The 23456-nt window shown below is 35.1% G+C and overlaps 3 protein-coding genes across 3 annotated transcripts; 2 read left to right on the forward strand and 1 right to left on the reverse strand.

Moving 5' to 3' along the window:
* The first annotated feature begins 1788 nt into the window (after nt 1–1788).
* Nucleotides 1789–2886, forward strand: LOC110708097. Its single transcript, XM_021886207.1, has 2 exons — nt 1789–2115; nt 2206–2886. Exons 1-2 carry the CDS (start codon nt 1789–1791, stop codon nt 2884–2886), a joined length of 1008 nt encoding a protein of 335 aa, XP_021741899.1.
* Nucleotides 2887–7265: 4379 nt separating this feature from the next.
* Nucleotides 7266–9036, forward strand: LOC110707669 (profilin-1-like). The gene is made up of 3 exons (XM_021885690.1): nt 7266–7597; nt 8103–8240; nt 8540–9036. The coding sequence occupies exons 1-3, from the start codon at nt 7469–7471 to the stop codon at nt 8672–8674; spliced, it is 402 nt and encodes a 133-aa protein (XP_021741382.1). The 5' UTR covers nt 7266–7468; the 3' UTR covers nt 8675–9036.
* A 7324-nt stretch (nt 9037–16360) lies between these two features.
* On the reverse strand, nt 16361–21050 carry LOC110707670 (delta-latroinsectotoxin-Lt1a-like). Its single transcript, XM_021885691.1, has 2 exons — nt 19493–21050; nt 16361–17993 (listed from the first exon to the last, which is right to left on the reverse strand). The coding sequence occupies exons 1-2, from the start codon at nt 20207–20209 to the stop codon at nt 16674–16676; spliced, it is 2037 nt and encodes a 678-aa protein (XP_021741383.1). The 5' UTR covers nt 20210–21050; the 3' UTR covers nt 16361–16673.
* Nucleotides 21051–23456: the final 2406 nt, after the last annotated feature.

Consider the following 23456-nt stretch of genomic DNA (forward strand, 5'->3'; position numbering starts at 1 on the left):
ATTTTATTTTATTTTATTTTTTAAAACAGTTAAGAAAAATAAACATTAGAAGGCTCTCCTCACGAGGGGAAAAAATTTTGAGTGACATAATTGACTTAATACTATTCACGAGTGTTTAGTCATACTTTTAAAAAGGTAGGGATAAGGCTACTAAGTTCAATTTACAACTAAAATAAGTTATAATAAAGAATAGTAAATAGGTTCATTTAACTGATTTAGCTCAAGTAATAAAGTTTACATTTAATGAAAGTTTATGGGAGTAAAAACGCACCTTGAACCCTGAAATTTGATAGCATATGATAATTGTAATTTTGTTAGAAGATAAGTCTAATAAGTGAATGCCAATTATTGATTTGATTACACAATGCTCATATAGGTCCAAACACTTGTGAACTCATACGGCTCTATGTGAGTAATTATTGTATTATTAGTGTAACTCATGGTTATAAATACAATGCCATAGAAGTAAGAATACAATGATAACACTACAACAATTTCACCCATCTTCTTTCACTCTTTTACTCCTTTTATTAATCAAAACTTTTCTATCGGTAAATTCTTTAACACGTTATCAGCACCAGTTTTCAGTCAGGTATATTTATACCTACTTCTAAAAATTTATAACAAATAATACTATCTACTTATAAATTTTTCGAGGAGTATGCTCTATAGTTGCCCATATTGGGAATCCTCTATAACAGAAACTCAAACATTTACTATATATACCTCAAAAACAACGGTGAAAGTTCTCTTACTTGTGAATTTACTACTATCATCTTTTGTTTATTCATGTTGATGTTTCTTTGTTTGATCCATGTTGATATTACATACTCATTTTACGTAAATTTTTATCTTAGTTATTATAATTGCTAAGTAGTAGCTTTGCATGCATATTATTATTAACTAGATTAACAAAAAGATGCAGCCTTTTATACTTATTATTTTTCTTACTTTTACATACTTTTTGTGTTTCTTTCCGTTTTCGAACCCATGATCTTTTATAGATATTAGGGCTCTCGGACCACTATGGCTTGCATTCCCAGTGTGATAACCTTTTACAATTATAAATATATATATATGGACCATAATTTTATGTCAGTATGTTAGACTATTATATGATATTTTTACAGTTGTACAGAACAGTAACGGATAAACCTACCTCTATAAAAGACGGATTTTTCCCCCAATTTCACCACAAATCCCTTATCCCTTCCCACTTTTTATCCAAAAATCACCTAAAAAAAAAAATTTCACCCCCTTCTTCTCCGACATGTTCCCCGACGACGGCAACCAAAACACCCAAAACACCCACAACTTCACTTTTGAGGAAGATTTAATGAAGATAAAACAATATTTCCTTCTAATTACGGCGCTTGTAATTTTATTAGTAGCAATATTAATTTTTGTCATTATGTATAAGTAAAACTCACTTATTTTGTCGTTTTAGTATATTAAAAGCTTGTTTTTGTTTTATTATGTATGTTTGTTGTTATTAATCATCATTGTATAATATTACCGTTATCATTATAATTATTGTTACTACTGTCATTGTTGTCGTTTTGCTGTTTTTTTTGCAACTAACATGATTAATTTTTGTCTAATCATATAATTACTCACAATAATAAACCAAGGGGGAGAAAATACTATATTATTTATGGTTTATTATTATTAAATTTAATTATCACGTGTCTTATTAACTTAATTATAAATATGGAAGAACTAAACATGTGAGTTGTACATATAATTTGTTATTATAAACTAATTATCACGAAATTTGTTGTAGCTAAAATGGGAGACCTTATGAAAAGACAGTTCAGCATCTTAGATTTATCTGCAAAGAAATTTCTGGAATGGAAAGTGGACGCAATGATGAATTTGAAAGCTCAAGGCTTGGAGCACGCTGTTAAAGAAAATAAAAGTCCCTCTGGTCAAACAACTGATACTACCACTTCTGCAATGACTGTTGCAAAACCCGTTACTGAACAAGATAAGGCAAAAGCCTTAGTGTTGTTAAGGCATCATTTAAATGAAGGCCTTAAAACTGAGTACATGATGGTTGAAGATCCCAAAGAATTATGGGATTGCCTTAATGAAAGATTTGGACACCACAAAAGGGTGCTCCTTCCTAAGGCATTATTTGACTGGACAAATTTACGGTTCCAGGATTTCAAATCTATAAATGATTATAATTCAACCATACATTAGATAGTGTCTATATTGAGATACTGTGATCATCCAGTTTCGGATGAACAGATGATTGAAAAAGCACTCACTACCTTTCATGCAAGTAACATACTGTTGCAAGAACAGTATCGTGAAAGAGGTTTTAAAAAGTTCAATGAATTAATGAGTGTATTGCTTGTTGCGGAACAAAATAGTGAACTTTTGTTGAAAAATCATAACTTGAGACCAACTGGGTCTTTGGCCACTCATCATGAGGCAAATGCAACAAATTCCTATCCACCCGAGTCAAATGCTACAAGAAGAGGTGGACGTGGAAATTACAATGGCCGTGGAAAAGGTCGTGGAAATTATCGCGGACGAGGCCGAGGACGTAGTAGAAACAATTTTCAAAGAAACAGTAATTTCAAAAATTTTGAAAAACAGAAGGGACAGTCATCTGGAAGCCACAAACAAACTCTTTCAAAAGGAAAAGACACATGTTACAGATGTGGCATGACAGGACATTGGGGACATACTTGTCGTACGGCCAAACATTTGGTAGACCTTTACCAGGCTTCTGTAAAAGGCAAAGAGAAAAATGCAGAAGCAAATTATGTTAATGAAGAAAATGCTCCATGTCCTACCCTTGATGTGTCCGATTTCTTCATGGACAATGCTGAAACTGGGAATGATTTCATTCTTGGAGAAAACAACAATGCTTAGGTTCCCCATCTACTAATGTAACATATGCTATGTTTTAATGTATTTTCTTAGTTCCCTGTATTTTAAATTTCTAGTCATGTACTTTAAATCTTTATCATCAATAAAAGTTTGTATGATATTATTCTAAACTAATCTTAAATTTATTTTATGAAGATATGGATCTACCTGAAGTTAGTTCTGAATATCAATGCCTTTTGGACAGTGGAACAACACATACTATCTTAAAAGATAGAAAATATTTTTCACAACTAAAGTTGTTTCAAGCAAATGTAAACACCATTTCTGGGTCAGCTAAATTAATTGAAGGATCTGGAAAGGCTTGTATAATGCTTCCAAATGGAACAAAATTAATAATCAATAATGCTTTATATTCGAGTAAATCTCGAAGAAATCTCATAAGCTTTAAAGATGTACGCCAAAATGGCTATCATCTAGAAACAATGACGACAGATCAAAAAGAGTATATATGCCTCACGGCAGAAAAACATGGCAAGAAACATATATATGAGAAATTGCCAGCATACTCTTCGGGGTTATACCGTATAAACATACGACCCGTGGAAATCAATATGATATCTAACCAAAAGTTAGATGACAAACATTTGATTATTTTATGGCATGATCGTTTGGGACATCCAGCAACTGGGATGATGCAAAGAATAATAGCACATTCAGTTGGACATTCAATAAGAAATGTCAAAATTCCCCGATCAGATGAATTAACATGCTCTGCATGTTCACTTGGCAAATTAATAATAAGGTCATCTATGAACAAAATTGCTACTGAATCTCCAAAATTCTTGGAAAGAATTCAGGGAGATATATGTGGGCCAATTAATCCAGCATGTGGACCATTTCGATATTTCATGGTTTTAATTGATGCCTCTACACGATGGTCACATGTTAGTCTACTTTCAAGTAGAAATGTTTCCTTAGCAAAATTACTTGCCCAAATCATCAAATTAAGAGCACAATTCCCAGATCATACAATAAAGAAAATAAGACTTGACAATGCTGGGGAATTTACATCCCAAACATTTAATGATTATTGTATGTCAATTGGAATTGATGTTGAACACCCAGTAGCTCATGTTCATACACAAAATGGTCTAGCTGAATCACTAATTAAGAGATTACAATTGATTGCAAGACCATTATTAATGAGGTCAAGATTTCCATCATCTGCTTGGGGACATGCTATAATACATGCAGCAGCGCTAATTAGATTGAGACCTACAGCTTATCATAAATTCTCACCACTACAACTTGTTTGTGGTCAAGAACCAAGTATCTCACATCTAAAAATCTTTGGTTGTGTTGTATATGTTCCCATTGCTCCACCCCAACGAACAAAAATGGGTCCACAAAGAAGGCTGGGAATTTATGTCGGGTTTGAATCCCCCTCTATAATTAAATACCTTGAACCATTGGCTGGTGACTTATTTACGGCTAGATTTGCGGACTGTCACTTTAATGAAACAGTATTCCTAGCCTTAGGGGGAGAGAAAGTGGACCCACATAAGAAAGAAATTGAACTCATTTGGAATGCAACACAACTATTGATGTTAGACCCACGAACAAATATGTGTGAACAAGAAGTTAAGAAAATTGTTCATTTACAAAGTGTTGCAAATCAATTGCCCGATGCATTTGTAGACACAAAGAAGGTGACAAAATCACATATACCAGCAGAAAATGCCCCTGCACGTATTGAAATCCCAACTGGTAATAAGGCCATAGAAAATGAATCTCAAGCACGCAGAAAGCGTGGAAGACCACTTGGTTCAAAAGATTCTAAGCCAAGGAAACTAAAAAGATTGGATGGAATAGAAAATGAGACTAATAATGTTCCCCCGTCAGAAGGTCAAGAAAGACCAAATGTGGATGAAAGTAAAGAAAATGATGATAATCCAAAAGGGGACGAACAAGAAGACAACCCTACGGGGAATGAACAAGATGTTCAAAACATCGATAACAATGAAATTTCAATGAATTACGTCTCTACAAAGACTCAGTGGAATAGGAAAGATGTTATCGTTAATGAAACATTTGCAAATTCCATCGCAATCGACATCGTGTCTGATGAAAATGATGTTGAACCAAGAACTGTAGAAGAATGTCGACGTAGGAGTGATTGGCCAAAGTGGAAGGAGGCAATGCTGGCTGAGTTAAAGTCACTTGAAAAACGAGAAGTTTTTGGGAAAATAACCCTTACACCAGCAGGTGTAAAACCCGTTGGATACAAATGGGTATTTGTAAGAAAACGTAATGAGAAAAATGAAATAGTTAGATACAAGGCAAGACTTGTAGCCCAAGGATTTTCTCAAATTCCAGGGATTGATTATGAAGAAAACATATTCTCCAGTGGTTGATGCAACTACATTAAGACTTCTGGTAAGTTTAACAGTCACAAAAGGACTGCAAATGCGATTAATGGATGTAGTGACTGCGTATTTGTATGGGTCACTCGATACGGACATTTACATGAAAGTCCCCGAAGGACTAAAACTACCAGAAAACCACAAGCCTAGACAACTGCTTTCCATAAAACTAAAAAGGTCACTTTATGGATTGAAACAATCTGGAAGGATGTGGTACAACCGTCTGAGTGAATACCTTATGAGAGAAGGATTCAAAAACAACCAAGTTAGTCCATGTGTTTTCATAAAGCGATCATAATCAGGATTCGCTATCATTGCAGTTTATGTTGATGATTTAAATATCATCGGAACCCCAAATGAACTCGAGAAAACTGCAAAATACTTGATGAAAGAATTTGAGATGAAAGACCTTGGGAAAACTAAATTTTGCCTTGGACTACAAATTGAGCACTTGAGTCATGGCATTTTTGTCCATCAATCAAACTATACAGAAAGAGTTTTGAAACGTTTCTTCATGGACAAAGCAACCCCAACCAACTTCCCAATGGTTGTTCGTTCTTTGAATATGAAAAATGATCCATTCATACCCCGAGAAGAAAATGAAGAGATTCTGGGTCCAGAAGTACCATACTTAAGTGCAATTGGAGCCTTAATGTACTTAGCTAACAATACTAGACCCGACATAGCTTTCTCTGTGAATTTGTTAGCCAGGCACAGCAATGCACCAACATATAAGCATTGGAAGGGAGTTCGACACTTACTCCGGTACCTACGAGGGACACAAGACCTTGGTTTATATTACCAACCAAAACAAGATGCTGCTCTCATTGGGTATGCAGACACTGGATACTTATCAGATCCTCACAAAATGGATATGTATTTACTTATGGCGGCACTGCAATATCATGGAAATCAACAAAGCAGACATTGACCGCGACATCATCAAATCATGCAGAGTTGATAGCCCTCTATGAAGCAGGACGGGAATGTGTGTGGCTGAGGTCGATGATCAGTAATATCCAAAAGGAGTGTGGAATGAACGCAATAACAGAAGACCCAACCATCATCTTTGAAGACAATACAGCATGTATCGCTCAAGTAACTGAAGGATATATTAAAGGAGATAAAACGAAACATATTGCCCCAAAACTGTTCTTCACACATGATCTGCAAAAGGACGAGGAAATAAATATCCAGCAAATTCAGTCTTGTGAAAATCTTGCCGACCTTTTCACCAAATCACTTCCTTCGAAGAAATTTGAACAGTTAGTTCACAAAATCGGAATGCGACATCTTCGTGAACTATGCTGAGATCAGGGGGAGTATTATATGTAGTGCACTCTTTTTCCCTTCGATCAGGTTTTTATCTCACCGGGTTTTTCCTGACAAGGTTTTTAACGAGGCAGTATACCAAAGCATATAATACAATAATATTGGTGTACTCTTTTGGCTATGGGTCTTATCCCATAAAGTTTTACCTAACAAGATTTTTAGTGGCATTCAAGGGGGAGTGTTAGAAGATAAGTCTAATAAGTGAATGTCAATTATTGATTTGATTACACAATGCTCATATAGGTCCAAACACTTGTGAACTCATATGGCTCTATGTGAGTAATTATTGTATTATTAGTGTAACTCATGGCTATAAATACAATGCCATAGAAGTAAGAATACAATGATAACACTACAATAATTTCACCCATCTTCTTTCACTCTTTTACTCCTTTTATTAATCAAAACTTTTCTATCGGTAAATTTTTTAACAAATTTGAATTTATTTATAATAAAAAATATGTTCAATATATATACTCTGTCCGTTTCCAAAAACTCAATTCACTTTATATTTTGAGCATGAAAAAAATTTAAAATATAAATGTAAGTAGATAAAGAGAAGAGAGGTGGAAGGTAAGAGGGAAAGAAGGCCTAAAAAAGAGGAGGACGTGAATGGCACTAATTCAATTATAAGGGTGGTTTAATTTAATGGGGCAAATGATGATGCACCAATATTATTGATTGATGACTTTTCAAAATAATTTTAGCATTATTTTCTCTCTCCTCCTATTTATGACCTGTGATCACATTGCCATTTCTTCCCTCTCTTCTTTACACCATCATCTATCCCATTTCAACAAATTCAATTAAACTACCAACCTTTTTTTTCTTTCAAAGAGAAATAAATCTATCAATTTGACAACATAACAATGTCGTGGCAAACTTACGTCGATGATCACTTGATGTGTCCCATCGAAGAAACCCAATACCACCTCGCCGCCGCCGCTATCGTCGGCTTGGACGGTAGCGTTTGGGCTCAAAGCTCCACCTTCCCCCAGGTATATATGTAATCCTTAGATGGTGTTATTTTTGCGATGTACATATTTTTCAACGTGATCATACATGTGCTTTTTCATGGTCAAACTTTGTAGATGTTGACCGTGTTTTGTTAGATGGTTTCGAAGTAAGGTTTTTTCTTATTTTTTAACAATTGTATGTTTAATGAAAAGTAGAAGGAATATGATTAATTGATAATACTTCGTAGTTATAGTATCATTTTGCTGTTATATTCTACGCAATTTTCATTAGTTTATTATTACATCTTATGATCAAATATTTTACGAGTATGTTAATATTTGTGACTTTGAGATCACAAGTTTAAACCGCACCAACTAAAATTGCTTCGGACTAGGGAGATTTTCTTACCTCTCCCCTGTCGGACTTTTGTAGCAAAGGTTACAAAAAAGTCAAACGAGACAAATAAGAGAAGGGGATGTATGTAAATGGTATGTGGTACAAAAAAAATTGCTTGATTAATTTTTTTGCATTGGCAATTGATTGCAGTTGAAGCAAGAAGAAGTGAAGGCAATTGTCAATGAATTCGACGTACCAAATACGTTGGCACCCACAGGTCTTTTCCTTGGAGGAGAAAAGTACATGGTTATTCAGGGAGAGCCTGGAGCTGTTATTCGTGGGAAGAAGGTAAATCGTATAATCGATTGCTCCCTTTAATCTCCTAAACACATTCTTATATAAGACTTAACATATATAGATTACGGATTTTTAGTTATGGTGACCATTTGTCCAGCAACATCGCGTTGCTATTTCAAAGAATTGTTGATCAAAGAAACAAAAAATTGAGAACATTTATAAAAGAATTTCCTCAAATTGTGGTACATAAGGTCATGTTGCATTTTTTTTAGGTACAATATAATATACAGAGTATTTCGTCTGCATCTCTTACATGTTAACACTTATACCACATTCGTTTGTGTTATCAGGGACCGGGTGGTGTGTGTGTTAAGAAGACTAACCAAGCTCTAGTCTTCGGAATCTACAACGAGCCAGTGACTCCAGGACAATGTAACATAGTTGTGGAGAGGTTGGGCGACTACCTTATCGATCAGGACATCTAGGCTCAACACACTATACATTATATACAAGTACATCATAAGGAATTAAAGTACTATGGAGTTAGTATTGTATTGTTCTTTTGGGATACATTTTGTCTTGTTTTATTTTGTTGTCATGGGATTTAAGTGTGCATACATACCTTCCTCTGATGTACTAAGAGTGGAGTATTATTGATGCAGAAAATAACAGTGTGAAATACATAGAGTGTGAAGTTATAGGCCTTTGCTTATCATATTTATTTGTTATCCTTTACTATTCCATTGTGTATACCATTGCCTATGTGCATGGTTTTTTTAATTTATTTGTTTGTGACATAGGATTCTTTTTGTTGAATGTCATGAAAGTTATTTTTGGTGAGTGAAAATCAAGCACGCTTTTTTTTTTTTTTTTTTTTTTTATTTGCATGATTCTTAAGTAATTTTTTTCCTCGGTATAAAAGTTGTCATTGAATTTATTTCTTGAGAACTAAACTATGTGAAAGAAGTGAAGATGAAGCTTTATGTACAATATCTAACAAATGAGAAAGACTTAATGTACGCCTAAGTCATAAATTAAAGTATTAAACAACAATAGAATTGTTTACCACCTCAAATTTTAAGGAAACATATCTAATCATATACAAAGTGTAAAGTACGGAGTAATATTGTGTAACCAATGTTCCCATTATGCTCTACATACAAGCTAGACTACAATGATCTTTCCTTCCATTGTTGCTTCAACAACAAAAGAACACAAGGTAAATTAACTTTATTAGGGTGAACTCGGAATAACAATTGTGCCAAAACGAATAAGGCAAAAGAAGGAAAAGATTTTTGATTGAACATGTAAATTAAATGATTATGTGGAACATAGAGAGTACATTCTATAGGTGGTGCAATTAAGGCTATCGGGTCGGAACCCCTCACAAGTCAACCCGGCACGAGTTTTATCCTCCTTAATATGTATAACTATTTTTCAATCTAGTTAAAGATCTACCAAGGCCAGGAAGGCTGGAATCAATAGCCAATGAGGTAAGGAATTGCTTATATAGTTTCTCAATAATACCTAATAGACCTTTTTTTCTTTTGTCGGTATAGCTAATTATCCAACTTTTTTTTTTTTAGGTTAAACCGTCCAATAATCTGATGACTACCAAGGCCTGGAAGGCTGGAATCAATAGCCAATGAGGTAAGGAATTGCTTATATAGTTTCCCAATAATACCTAATAGACCTTTTTTTCTTTTGTCAATATAAATAATTATCCAACCTTTTTTTTTTTTAGGTTAAACCGTCTAATAATCTGATTACTACACTATGAAAACTAATTTAACTTTAGTTTATGTCAATTTCAGAACGAAATAAACTTTTCATGAGCAAATATTAATACGTTCTTAAGCTATGATTTAAATTATCAGATTAATAATAAAAAGAATTCTTTTATCAATTAGTTGATCCAAACACTTGTTGATCGACTCTTTATTTAAGGTTTACTAACAAAAAATTAATGGTTAGGGTCGGTTGGTCCACAAGACAGGCAAATCTGCATAGAAAAAATGCTTACACTTTAAAGTGATGTTTCCATTAACAGGTGGACCTTAAAGGCATCATCAATCATCATTTTTATTAAACTTTATTGTATTAGGCATATAATCATATACTTTATTGTGAGATTAGTATCCAGAATTCCAGATAATATCCAGTCAATTTTTGTCGGCTGTTGGAAAAGGATCTTAAACCGCCCATCGATCTTAAGATTACATGCATGTCACAACTTTGTCATTACAAAATTTGCTTGTTTGATGTATTAAATTTACGTGGGAATGTACTCTTTTTCTAAATTTAATCAATAAAAAGTCTAATTATTTTTGGTCTACTATGAAATAAGGGGAAAGGAAGAATATTAGAGAGAGATGTAGAAGGTAATTGTGTTATATTCTTCTCATTTCAATAAACCATGTTATATATACATAATGAGCATAAGGTAACCCTCATGGACAATTAAGGTTACATTTAAGTGGGGATTACAAAGGTGGTAATAGCAAATGCGGGGTTACAAGGAGGTTACAATGGGTGGCATTATACTAAGGGTGTTACAAGCCATAATGACCATCCACAATAAATATATTTTATAACACTCCCCCTTGGATGGGCATTATTTAAAATAGATTTAATGCGCACATATGCTGCCTCATTAAAAACCTTTTTAGGAAAAACCCTGTGGGAAAAATCCATGGATAAGGGAAAAAGAGTGCAGCGTGCAATTACTCCCCCTCATTATTATATCACTGAAGATCTTTGAGACTACACAATCCAATACGATAAACTAACTTTTTAAATGTTGCGGTTGGAAGAGCCTTAGAGAATAAGTCTGCTAAATTCTCACTTCAACGAATCTGCAAAACATTTATATCTCCATTCTTCTGAAAATCATGAGTGAAGAAAAATTTGGGTGAGATGTGCTTTGTTCTGTCACCTTTAGTGTATCCTTCCTTAAGTTGAGCAATACAAGCTGCATTGTCCTCATATAGAATTGTCGGTGCCTCTTTCCCGGATGATAAACCATAAACTTCTTTTATATGTTGAATTACCGACCTTAACCAAACACATTCACGACTAGCCTCGTGAATTGCTAAAATTTCATAATGATTGGAAGAAATAGTTGCAATGGTTTGTTTCATGGAACGCCAAGAAATGGCAGTATCACCATATGTGAACACATATCCAGTTTGTGATCGAGCACTATGAGGATCAAATAAATAACCTGCATCTGCAAAACCAATCAAATTTTCTTTGGACAACTTAGGGAAAAATAAACCCATATTCTTCGTACCTTGAAGGTAACGAAGTATATGTTTAATCCCATTGCAATGCCTTCAGGTTGGACATGAACTAAACCTTGCTAATAAATTAACTGAAAATGATATGTTGGGTCGTGTATAACTTTCAAGCTACATTAGTGCTCCAATTGCACTTAGGTATGGCACTTTAGGACCAAGAATTTATTCATCATTTTCTCGAGGTCGGAAAGGGTCCTTCTAAGTGATCTTACAACCATATGGCTTCTCAATGGATGTGTTGTATCCATAGAAAATCTTCTAAGAACTATTATCATGTATGTTGATTGATGCACAAGGATTCCATTCTCTAGGTGCTCTATTTGTAACCCCAAGAAAAAATTTTGTCTTTCCAAGATCTTTCATTTCAAACTCTTTCTTTAAACAGTCGACAGTCACCAAAATCTCTTCAGGAGTTCCAATGATATTCAAATCATCAACATACACTGCAATCATAAAAATCCTGATCCAAATTTCTTTATAAAAATACATGGGCTGATATGATCATTCTTATAACCTTCTTTTAACAAATATTCACTTAGACGATTATACCACATACGCCTAGACTGCTTCAATCCATAAAGAGATTTGTTCAATTTAATACAGAAATGTTCTCGAGAATTAGATTTTGCTGCTTTTGGCAGCTTGAATCCTTATAGAGATTCATGTAAATGTCATTATCCAGTGAGCCATATAAATAAGTTGTGACTACATCCATCAAACGTAAGTCAAGTCCTTCTCTTATTGCCAAACTAATCAAAAATCTAAAAGTAGTTGCATCCACCACAGGAGAGTATGTCTCCTCATAATCATTATCGGGTCTTTGTGAGAATCCTTGGGCAACTAATCGTGCCTTATATCTTACAACTTCACCCTTTTCATTTCTCTTTCGCACAAAGACCCATTTATATCCCACTGGTTTTACACCTTCAGGTGAACGAACTACAGGTCCGAATACTTCTCTTTTTCCAAGAGATTTTAATTCTGCTTCAATTGCTTCTTTCCATTTTGGCCAATCATTTATTTGTCTACATTCTTCAATAGATTTTGGTTCATGATACTCATTATTATCCACTACATCTAATGCTACATTGCATGCAAAAACATCATCAACGTCGATTTGATATCGGTTCCATGTAATTCCAGACATGATATAATTTGTTGAAATTTTTTCCTTATCAGGTACCTGAATTTCTTCTTGTATCATGTCTAAGGTCTCTTCAGGAGATCCTTCTGAAATTGTTTCTTCAATTTGACCATCATCAATCATTGCTCCTTTTCTTTTCCGAGGATTCTTATCTTTGGAACCTGTTGGTCTTCCACGTTTCTGACGTGGTTTAGACTCATTAGCAAATTTATTTTGTCCTTCCGGGACATCTATTTTAAATGGAGCATTTACAACTGGAATATGTGACTTAGTCGTCGCTCTTTTTGGGTCAGCAAACTAGTCTGGCAATTGATTTGCTAAACTTTGTAAATGAATTATCTTTTGAACTTGCAGTTCACATTGTTTAGTTCGAGGATTAAGATAGGATATTGATAATTCATTCCATTTAATTTCTTTTTCCAACTCTCTTTTTTTTCCCCCTAATGTTAGGAAAAGTGACTCGTTAAAATAACAATCTGCAAAATGAGCCGTAAATAAATCCCCTGTTGTAGGCTCAAGATATTTAATTATTGACGGGGATTCAAATCCAACATATATTCCCAACCTCCTTTGAGGACCCATTTTAGAGCGTTGTGGTGGAGCTATTGGAACATAAACCGCACATCCAAAAATTCTTAGATGGGAAATATTTGGTTCCTGACCATAAACCAATTGTAATAAGGAAAACTTGCGATAACTTGTTAGCCTGATGCGAATTAATGTTGTTGCATGTAATATAGCATGTCCCCATGCAAAAATTGGGAGATTGGATTTCATAAGCAATGGTCTAGCAATTACCTGAAGACGTTTAATTAATGACTCTGCCATACCGTTTTGTGTATGAACATGTGCTATAGGATGTTTAACATTTATCCCAATGGACATGCAATAATCATTGAAAGATTGAGAAGTAAATTCACCAACAGTATCAAGACGAATAGTCTTAATAGGAGTATCTGGAAAATGTGCCCGTAATTTAATCAATTGGGCAAGTAATCTCGCAAACGCCAGGTTACGAGTTGATAACAAGGACACATGTGACCATCTAGTCGATGCATCGATTAAAACCATAAAATATCTAAATGGTCCACATGGAGGATGTATGGGCCCACAAATATCTCCTTGTATACGTTCTAGAAAACTAATTGATTCAAAATTAATTTTAGCTGGTGATGGGCGAATTATCAACTTGCCTTCTGAGCAAGCAGCACATAAAAATTATTATGAAGAATCTGCTGGCTCTTCAAAGAATGTCCACATGAATTTGTAATTATTTTTCGCATTATTATTGAACCGGGATGGCCTAACCGATCATGCTAAACAACAAAGTTATCAGTAAACTTCTGGTTTACTATAGCATGAGTTTCAATAGCATTGATTTTTGTGTAGTACAAACCAGTGGAGAATGTAGGGAGTTTCTCCAAAACATGTTTTGTGCCTTGAGTTATATTCGTGATTTGAAGGTATTCATTATTTTCTTCATTGATTGTCTCAATATGATAACCATTGTTGCGAATATCCTTAAAACTTAATAAATTTCTTTGAGATAGTGGGGATTATAATGCATCATTTATTTTAATTTCAGTTTCCCAAGGCAATTTTATGTTTGCTCTTCCGGAGCCTTCAATGATATTTGTACTATCGGATATGATACTCACATTAATTCTTTTCATCATCAAATGAGAGAACTATTTTTTATTTTTAAGTATTGTATGAGTAGTTGCACTGTGAGCAAGACATAATTCTTCACCATTCATAGCAAACTGAACTTGATGAGTAGTATCCATATTCTTCATAAATAAAATACATGTCAAAATATCAAGCATAAAAATAATGATGATAAAATAAATAAATCAATTAAAACACCCAAATAGTTTATAAATTCATAAAGCAAAAGTCCTTATTACAACCATAGAAATTAACATAAGTAAATCACTAGATGAAGTCTAATACTTAAAACTGACACAAAATAATGTAAATTTAATTATTCCCTTCTGGGGCAGTGAAGAAATCAGCAACTTCTAAATGAGTTGTATTGCCAAAATCAAAATTATTCCCTTCTAGGGAAGTAAGGTTATCAGCAACTTCTAAATGATTTGTATTGCCAGAATCAAAATCACCTTCACCATCTTCAAGAACAAGGTTTGTCTCAACTTTCTTTCCTTTCTTCAATGATTCTTGGTAAAGTTCAACAAGATGCTTTGGAATTCTACAAACCCGAGACCAATGGCCTTTTACTCCACAACGGTAACATATATTGGTCTCACTTTTCTCTTTATCAACTTTATCATCTCTACGTTCCCACTTCTGGTGGAAATGTGAGTTTGTGAAATGACCTCCACGACCTCTACCATATCCACTAAATCCACGACCACGACTGCGCCATTGGCCACAACCGCGACCGCGACCTCTACCTCGACCATTACTGCTGGAACGGTCTCTGTTTTTAGTTTCTTTCCCGTTATGGGTTGTCACATTCGCCTCAGGGAATGGAGTAGAGCCAGTAGGACGTAATTCATGATTTTTCATTAATAGCTCGTTATTTTGCTCAGCCACAAGGAGACAAGATATTAATTCAGAATATTTTTGAAAACCTTTTTCTCTATATTGTGTCTGCAGGACAATATTATTTGCATGGAAAGTGGAGTATGTCTATTCAAGCATTTCTGCATCATGGCTTTAGCCTTATATTGAGGTGTTGCCTTATTAGCCTTTTTGATTGTTTCACCAAACCCTTTAACATCTAGGTGTATTTCAGCATCTAACACCCATGATAAATAATTCTTTCCGGTGATATCAAGGGCCACGAAATCAAGTTTGGCAAGGTTCGACATTTTCACTCAACGGGACAAAAACTATTGTGTACGAATTGTATATTTCGTCAACTCGATTAATTGAGGTTGGTGCAACAAGCCAGCTAGCAATAATGTTTCCTCCGATTCCTGATAATTAAGGAGATGGTGCTAATAACGTATTATGAAATAAGGGGAAAGGGAGAATATTAGAGAGAGATGTAGAAGGTAATTGTATTGTATTCTTCTCATTTCAATAGACCATGTTATATATACATGATGAGCATAAGGTAACCTTCATGGACAATTAAGGTTCCATTTAAGGGGGGGTTACAAAGGAGGTAATAGCAAATGGGGGGTTACAAGGAGGTTACAATGGGTGGCATTATAGTAAGGGTGTTACAAGTCATAATGACCATCCACAATAAATATGTTTTATAACATGATCGACTTTTTATTATAAGAATTTCATCATTCAAAAAATTTATTTTTTCTCAATTCGCTTTATTTCAAGCCCACCAAACAACATGATGAAAAGGTATACAAAGACACAAAAGTATAATGCTTGAATGATCATTTTTTTTTTCTTTGTTTACTAACAAGTTGCAACCAAACGAGGAAGTGAACAATTGAATGCTAGCCTCTTCATTAAAGAGGGGAAGCTGAAAATGTCCTAGCATCTTCTTACATAGTTACATACATTGGCTAATCAATACGAACCGAGCTTAACCTTCAAAGGATTGAACTCAATTGCATTGATGCTTATGAAGGTCATATACAGAGTAGCTCCCTCTGTTCGGAAATAATACACATAAAAGGCAAAGTGATCCATGCAAGTTATGTCATGTATGTGTAGTATAAGGTTTAAGTCTACTAAAGTATAAATATATATAGTTATCAGATTGTGTTCATAGAAGAATTGAAGTCGAGCACGAGTAAGTCAAAATCGATAAAATTTTATTACGAAAGTTATACAGGGAAAACCATTACTAATGGGAGGTTATACATGATTAAGATATTAGCATCACAAAGCTAGGATCTCAAATATATTACAGGAGATAGTTTAGAGGCAAACACATCTCATAAGTGATCTTACAGACTACAGTCATCTACAAGAGAGCTATCACATAAAACTCAGGGATGACAGTCAGAGGTCACACAATCACAAGTAGTGATTAAACACAAAGTTACAAGACTTACAGCTATGTAAGGCGATCTATTACTGATCCATTTCTATGGTGAGTCAACCTTAAGCAACCGAAAGTACGGGTTGCTTAGTACAGTGCTTACCTACTGAGTTTTTAACTGATAAGTGGGATCCGCCAAAGCACAAAATTGGGTTCACAAATCTCTTGTTCATGGATCCTTGCTTCCTCGTCACATTTGGGGCAACATCAGCACTGGTTTGCTTTAAGCGAGAGGGTCTAGCATTCTCATCTTCCACATGAATTTCTTTTCCCTTTTCTAGAGAACTATTAGAAGAAAGTGATGACTTGGAAAAGGAAGGTTGAGATGAAAGGTTCACAATAAGCTGGTCCTGCAAGGCATCATGAACAACCCCTGAAGCCAATCTCTTTCGGTTGGTAGGACTGGATATGTTACTCCTCACTGCAAGTGTTCTCTTATTACTAGAAAGGGAAGAAGCATTGGAATATCTCTCTCTAAGCGAGATTGGTGTTTCCTCTGAGGTGCTCCTCCTTTTATCAGAAACACTCTCATCTTTCTCCCTTGTTCTCTTGGATCTCTCAGTTTCTTTCCTTTTCACCAATGGCCAGTGGAACATAGTTTTAAGGCGCTTAGCTGCATTGTGTAGAGGGCCTGATTTCTTAATGTCCGGAGTTCTATGGTCCTCCTCACTAAGTGACCCACAATGACTTGCCTCACTTGAGGAGTTAAAATGAAAACGTTCTCTACTTAAATGGCCTAGGCTAGGATGCACTACATGATCAATTCCTGTGCCTAGGAATATTTCATTATCAGAAACTCTGAAGGATGTTCCAGGACTGCTGCAAATGCCTTGCATCTTCAAATGAGAAGCAAATGCTTTTCTCACGGCATAATCTTTGCAACTGGATATACCACCAGCAGATATCAGCTGTCTGATCAAGATTTCTGATGATGCAGATTTTGGTTGTCGCTTAAGATAATCAAGTGGGGTCATCCCATGATCATCACGGATGTTCACATTGATGTAGCGGGCACTCATTAACAATTGTACTAAATCGGAGTGAATGTTCCCGATAATGGCTAAATGAAGGGCAGTCCTCCCTTCATTATTCTTGGAATTGATAACATCTTCTATGATGAAAAGTTTGCTACTTACTAACTGCTTCATAAGTTCAATCTGTTGATCCAATCTGCGAAAACCAGGAGTTTGAAAACCAGCAACAGCCACATGAAGAAACGTTTCTCCAGCCTTGTTGACTACAAAGGCAGATTTAGGCAATGCTTGAATCAGAGCTTCGAGAACAGACAGCTGACCTCTGTATGCAGCAACATGCAAAGAAGTATTGCCTTTATCATCAGTGGCAGAGATCATGTCATAGGATGCTATCAAGTGCTTAACTACCTGCAAGAACAGAAAACTTCTCTAAGTGATAGCAAATAAATACTCCGTAAAATAAAGAGTTGTAAACCATATGAAAATGAACTACTGCAAATTATAATGTTTTGAACTGAGGCAATAAATCATCCTTAACTTCGAAAGGATCTTTTCCATTTGGTGTTTCACCTATTGTCTTTTTTCAAGAAAGGTGCAGTAAGGAGTCTAAGGTTGAGTCCCTTTTTCCCTTCTATTTTTTAATTGTATCATGGATTATACAAAGGAAGCTTGAATACCAAGGGTTCATACTGTATCACAATAAATCTGAGGTCATTGTCTATCTCCCTCTATCAAGATAACATGACGATTACCTACTTACTAGTATGCTCCAACACTGCGAGAAGGCAATGAGGGACACAGATGGCTGCAAGTACATGATGGTTAAGTGTATAGATATTAATTTAAACATGGTGCTAACTGCTAACCATCACAGTCCTCAAGTTAATAAAAGCCCACCATGGACCACTCCACAAGCGCGAATTCCAATACAAATTATCTTTCAATACTTGAATTGTCACTGCCTCTATTACTCCTATGAGTTACATATTATTACTCAACTATTACCACTTTACAGGCTTGGTTTGCTGCCTGACACTGACTTAATAGAATTACCTGTCGTATAGCAACACTTTTCAGTGTCCCTACTGTGAGTTGGATTCAAGCCACTTGTGTAAAACATATACCTCTCTCTCTCTCTCTCTCTCTCTCTCTCTCTCTTCCCTTCACAATGAAGAGAAGTATTAATCTACCTCGGTTTCTCAGATATTCTTCACTATGCAACCAAGTTTGTTCCACAAAAGCATAATATACTACATCAAATAGGTCTTGTATAAAACGGATGTATTGTACACAATTATACATGTACACACCAGGCCAATGCGCCCCTAAATCACATAAAAGTCGCCACTTTACAAAGTTCACTTCAATGTTATTCGGGATAGCTAACCATGTTGCAAACAATACATAAGTTGCAAACAAGTCTTCCTCATATCAATAGTCTTAACACATAGCACATTTACTAGACAACCAGTTGCTACATCAAAGAGCATCAAGTCATGAATCCAGCCAAAACACTTTCATTCATGAATAGAAGAATGAACACAAACAAGAAATCTAACACCAAAACTTGACAGTTGGGATCTTGAAACTTTGTGATAAAAAAAAATAAAAAAATAAAAATCCATCCAAAAACAGAACAACATAAAAACACAAGTCAACTAGTTTTTAATTTTTTCTTCAAGTAAGAAGAAAGACCCTAACCAGACCTTAACTCTTGTGGATTTATTTCCATTACAGTATTTGCGAGCTAGACACTTAGAAGTGAGAGGGAACTGTAAGGGATCCTCACCCTCAAGCACCCGCATTTGAGAGGAGGATTCGACCTTTTTGAACACAAGTCAACTAGCTAGCATATTAAAAACAAAAAATAAATAACATTGCTAAAAACAAAAAAGCAAGAACCTCACCTCAACTTGACCTTTACCAGCAGCAGAATGCAAAATAGTTGAGCAATTAACATCTCTAAACCCCAAAACATCAGTACAATCAGCAAGAAGCTCCATCAAAACAACCAAATTCCCACCTCTAGCAGCAGCATGAACAGCTCTGTTCTTCACCTCAGTCTTAAATTCCATAGGAACATCTTCAATCCTTTGCTCCTCCACCACCCCTTCACCATCCAAAAACCGCGGCGAAACCGCAAAACTATAAACAGCCCTAAAAACCTCAGGATTCTTACTCTTAGCAGCAGCATACAGTATATCAGTCAACCCATATTCACCTTCTCCAAAAGCAAGCAAAGGGTATTTTCCTAACAAGTATTGTACAAAACCCAAATTCCCAGCTGATGCAGCAGTGTATAGAAGCCAACCACCATAACCTGCAACAATCAAAGAATTCTTTTCTTTCCCTTCTTTTTGTGTCTGACATTCATCAAACAGTTGGTGTGCAACTTCATACCTGCACTTTGCAACATCATCGAACAATTCTTCATCATCCCACACCGCTTCAAGGCGGCGGATGCGGCGGAGGGAGGTCAGGTTGATGAGATGGTTGCCGTCAAGGCGGAGGAGTTCCCTGACTAAGTCGTAATGACCATTTGCAGCAGCCCAATCAATAGGAGATGCATACCACCATTTATCCCCTGTACTTTCCCATCTTAGAGGAAAATTTGAAGGAGGCATCTTTTGCTTAAAAAGGAAAGATTTTGAGGATTACCCAGAAAGTTTTGGATGAAGGAATCAAATACCCAGATGATAGATTACAGATACATTACAGAAAGATTCAACTTTTTTACAAGAAAGATGAAATTTAGCTAAAAACTTCAAAGGGAATTAGTGGGGTTTTTTGGGTTTTTTCTCTTTTGACAGACAGAAATGGAATCTATTGCTGTTGGGTTTTTGATAAAATAAAATAAAATTGTACCAAATTAAAGGAATTTAGAGAGAGAAAAAGGAAGAAAAAGGTGATGTTAACAAAAGGGTGCTTAGATAAAGCGAGAAACAAGCAATGGAATTGGGAATTTGGGATGACTCTTGGAATGTTATTGAAAGAGTTTATATAACTACCACCATAAAATATAAGTTTGGCATGAGGAGAATAGAATGGAAATCTAATAAATTAATGTGACTTGATTTGGTCATCTAACACCAACAAGTGATTATCAATAGTTAATGAACGAGTTAGTTCTAACTTAATCAGATGTTTCAAATTGGAGCTACGGCTCTTTAAATGCAACAACATTTATCGGGAAGAGTTTCTTAATATGGGTTTACGACGTTAATCTTGGTCTAATCGGCTTGGGGTAGAGTATCTTTTAATCTTTAAAAAAGAATTGGTAATACTTAACAGAAAAAGAGACAGGAGGAATAGGACGGCAATAAAAATGAATAATTGCTCTAACTTTGATAAAATGAAGCATGGCTTTTGAGGAAAAAAATTAGAGAAGGATGGAGGAGACAACTTTCTTTATAAGCCACATGCAAAAGGCTTTCCCACTCAAAAATATATATTGTCATTGATTTTATTCAGAAAATGTCTGGCAAATTATAAATTTGGGTGGGGAAAATTTAATGAGGATTGGATTAGGAAGATAATGAACAATTGGTAGGAAGATTAGTTTCAATTTGCACCATAAAATTTTTGGAAGTGATTGTTTCTAGCTATTTTATCTGCTACAAGTTTTGTTGTTAAGTAGGACAAAATGATCATATGACATATGTGCAATGTCTTTACATAGTTTTTTTTTTTTTTTTTTTTTTTTGAAGACATCTTTACATAGTTATGGTTTGTCTTCCTATGGGAAAAAACAAGGGGAGACTGGTCATGTAATTGCCTAATGCCGCGTATGGCTACGATAATTCTTAGAAACACACGAATGATTTCTTAGTGTTTATTATGGTGTGATTGCCTGTCCAAAAAATGGTGTGGCTACTTCTTACTTTCCTAGTAGGCTAGTAGCTCATAGTGGGTCATGGGTTGAGCCAATGCCGTTAAAGATGAATCAAACCTTTGATTGATGTGGCGAGCTAGATAATCAAGAGTCCAAGAGGAAGCTAAAAGGGCTATGTTTTCATTAAGAAAAAACCATAAACTTTCTCCATGTTTCAGATATCACTCATTAAAGTTTGAATAAACGTGATTTGATAAAGCTATCCACCTTTAATAGATGGGCATTTCTTTACTATTTATTTAGATGAAACACTTTAAAGTTACATTATTCACACAATATACAATCTCTAGGGTATGTAGTTTTGTTCGTAAGGAAAAAATAGTTTGTTAGATTCGTCTTAATTTATAACATTCCAAATATCTATTATAATTTTTATTGATTGATTGCTAAAGATACTAATGATTGAAGACATGCATTTGTAAAATGTAAAAGTGAAACAATTTAATCCGAAAAAAATGAAGAAATTACTTTTTTAAGGTAAGAAGAATACTTCTAGTGGGATGAAATTCATCACATGTCTATTCGCCAAGGGTTAGCAAACTAGACCCTCTAAATAATGAGGGGAATTAATAAAGAATACAGTCCATTAAAGTGTCTCTATTGAAAATTGAACTCTTAAGCTAGTAATTCAGTTCACATAATCTGATGTGATCAGAATTTTTCTATTTGATCTAATTTCTAAACTAGACCAAATTTTGACCATATTTGTACAAGACCAAGCAATGGAAATATAACCTCCGTTACATATTATGTGTAGAGTTATCAATTCAGGTAAATGGGTCGGGTTTGGGTCATGTTAGTGTGGGTCAGGTCAACTCGGGTCGGGTCAATTCGGGTTAATGTCGTAACCTATGCGGTCAGGTTTGGGTTGGGTCATGCTTGAGTCGGGTCACGTCGGGTCATACATCTTATCGGGTTTGGGTCAGGTTTAGGTCGGGTCAATAACAAGTTGGGTTACATTCAGGTTGGCTGAATAATACGTCGGGTTTAATTCAGGTTTTAACAGATTAAAACGAGTTAGGGTCATTCTCGGGTTCGGTTCAAGTCAATAATTTGCGGGTTATAATCGGGTCGGGTCATTTCCAACTCGGGTCATGTTCGGATTTGGGTCTCAAGTATTGGGTTAATCTGGGTCTCGGGTTGATTTCAGGTTGGGTCATATCGGGTTCGGGTATATAGAGTAGTTTTAGCCTTACAAAGTTACGACTTTACGAGTAGCTTAGAATATATTTAGCATATATTCTCTAATTATTGTATATATCTTTATTTAGCTAGTCAATATCTACAATAATAAAGATATATATAATAATCAGAGAATATATGCTAAATATATTCTAACACTTAGAAATGAGTAAATAGCTATAATTAGTTTATGTAAGGAGTCGTATGTATTGAACTATTGACTATTGAACTTTTGATAATAACTCGTTTGCACAAGCGCACAACTACACAAATGACACATACAAGATGTCATTAATTTTATATAATATAATCTTATATTCTTATTTGCGTGGCGAACATCATATTATTAGTAGATTTAATTTAGAAATGAATACGTAACTATATAACTATATATTGATAAGGTGGTCTAAATTGAATTTAAGGTGATTTAAAATTGGGTCAGGTCAATAATAGGTTAGGTTGAGTTCGAAATGGGTTAGGAACAATTTGGGTTGAATTTGGGTCGGGTCAATAACAAGTCGTGTTGATTTCGGGTTGGGTTAGTAACATATCGGGTTGAATTTCGGGTCGGGTTAGTAACAAGTAGGGTTGAATTCGGGTCGGGTTAGTAACCAGTCGGGTTAAATTCGGGTTTGACAGGTTATAACGGGTTTGGGTCAATTTTGGTTCAGGTCGGGTTCGGTTCAGGTCAATAATTTACGGGTTATATTCAGGTCGGGTCATCTCCAAGTCGGGTCATATTCGGGTTCGAGTCTCAAATACTCGAATTAACTCGGGCCTAGGGTAGTTTTCATGTC

Source organism: Chenopodium quinoa, unplaced genomic scaffold (assembly GCF_001683475.1).
Source record: "Chenopodium quinoa cultivar QQ74 unplaced genomic scaffold, ASM168347v1, whole genome shotgun sequence".
Taxonomy (NCBI): domain Eukaryota; kingdom Viridiplantae; phylum Streptophyta; class Magnoliopsida; order Caryophyllales; family Amaranthaceae; genus Chenopodium; species Chenopodium quinoa.

Coding starts and splice junctions, on each gene's coding strand:
- LOC110708097 (XM_021886207.1), top strand. CDS start 1,789: ATGGGAGACCTTATGAAAAGACAGTTCAGCATCTTAGATTTATCTGCA. Junction 2,116..2,205: donor GATTTGGACACCACAAAAGG/GTGCTCCTTCCT, acceptor ACCATACATTAG/ATAGTGTCTATATTGAGATA.
- LOC110707669 (XM_021885690.1), top strand. CDS start 7,469: ATGTCGTGGCAAACTTACGTCGATGATCACTTGATGTGTCCCATCGAA. Junction 7,598..8,102: donor AAAGCTCCACCTTCCCCCAG/GTATATATGTAA, acceptor AATTGATTGCAG/TTGAAGCAAGAAGAAGTGAA. Junction 8,241..8,539: donor CTGTTATTCGTGGGAAGAAG/GTAAATCGTATA, acceptor TTGTGTTATCAG/GGACCGGGTGGTGTGTGTGT.
- LOC110707670 (XM_021885691.1), bottom strand. CDS start 20,209: ATGCCTCCTTCAAATTTTCCTCTAAGATGGGAAAGTACAGGGGATAAA. Junction 17,994..19,492: donor CTGGTAAAGGTCAAGTTGAG/GTGAGGTTCTTG, acceptor CTGTTCTTGCAG/GTAGTTAAGCACTTGATAGC.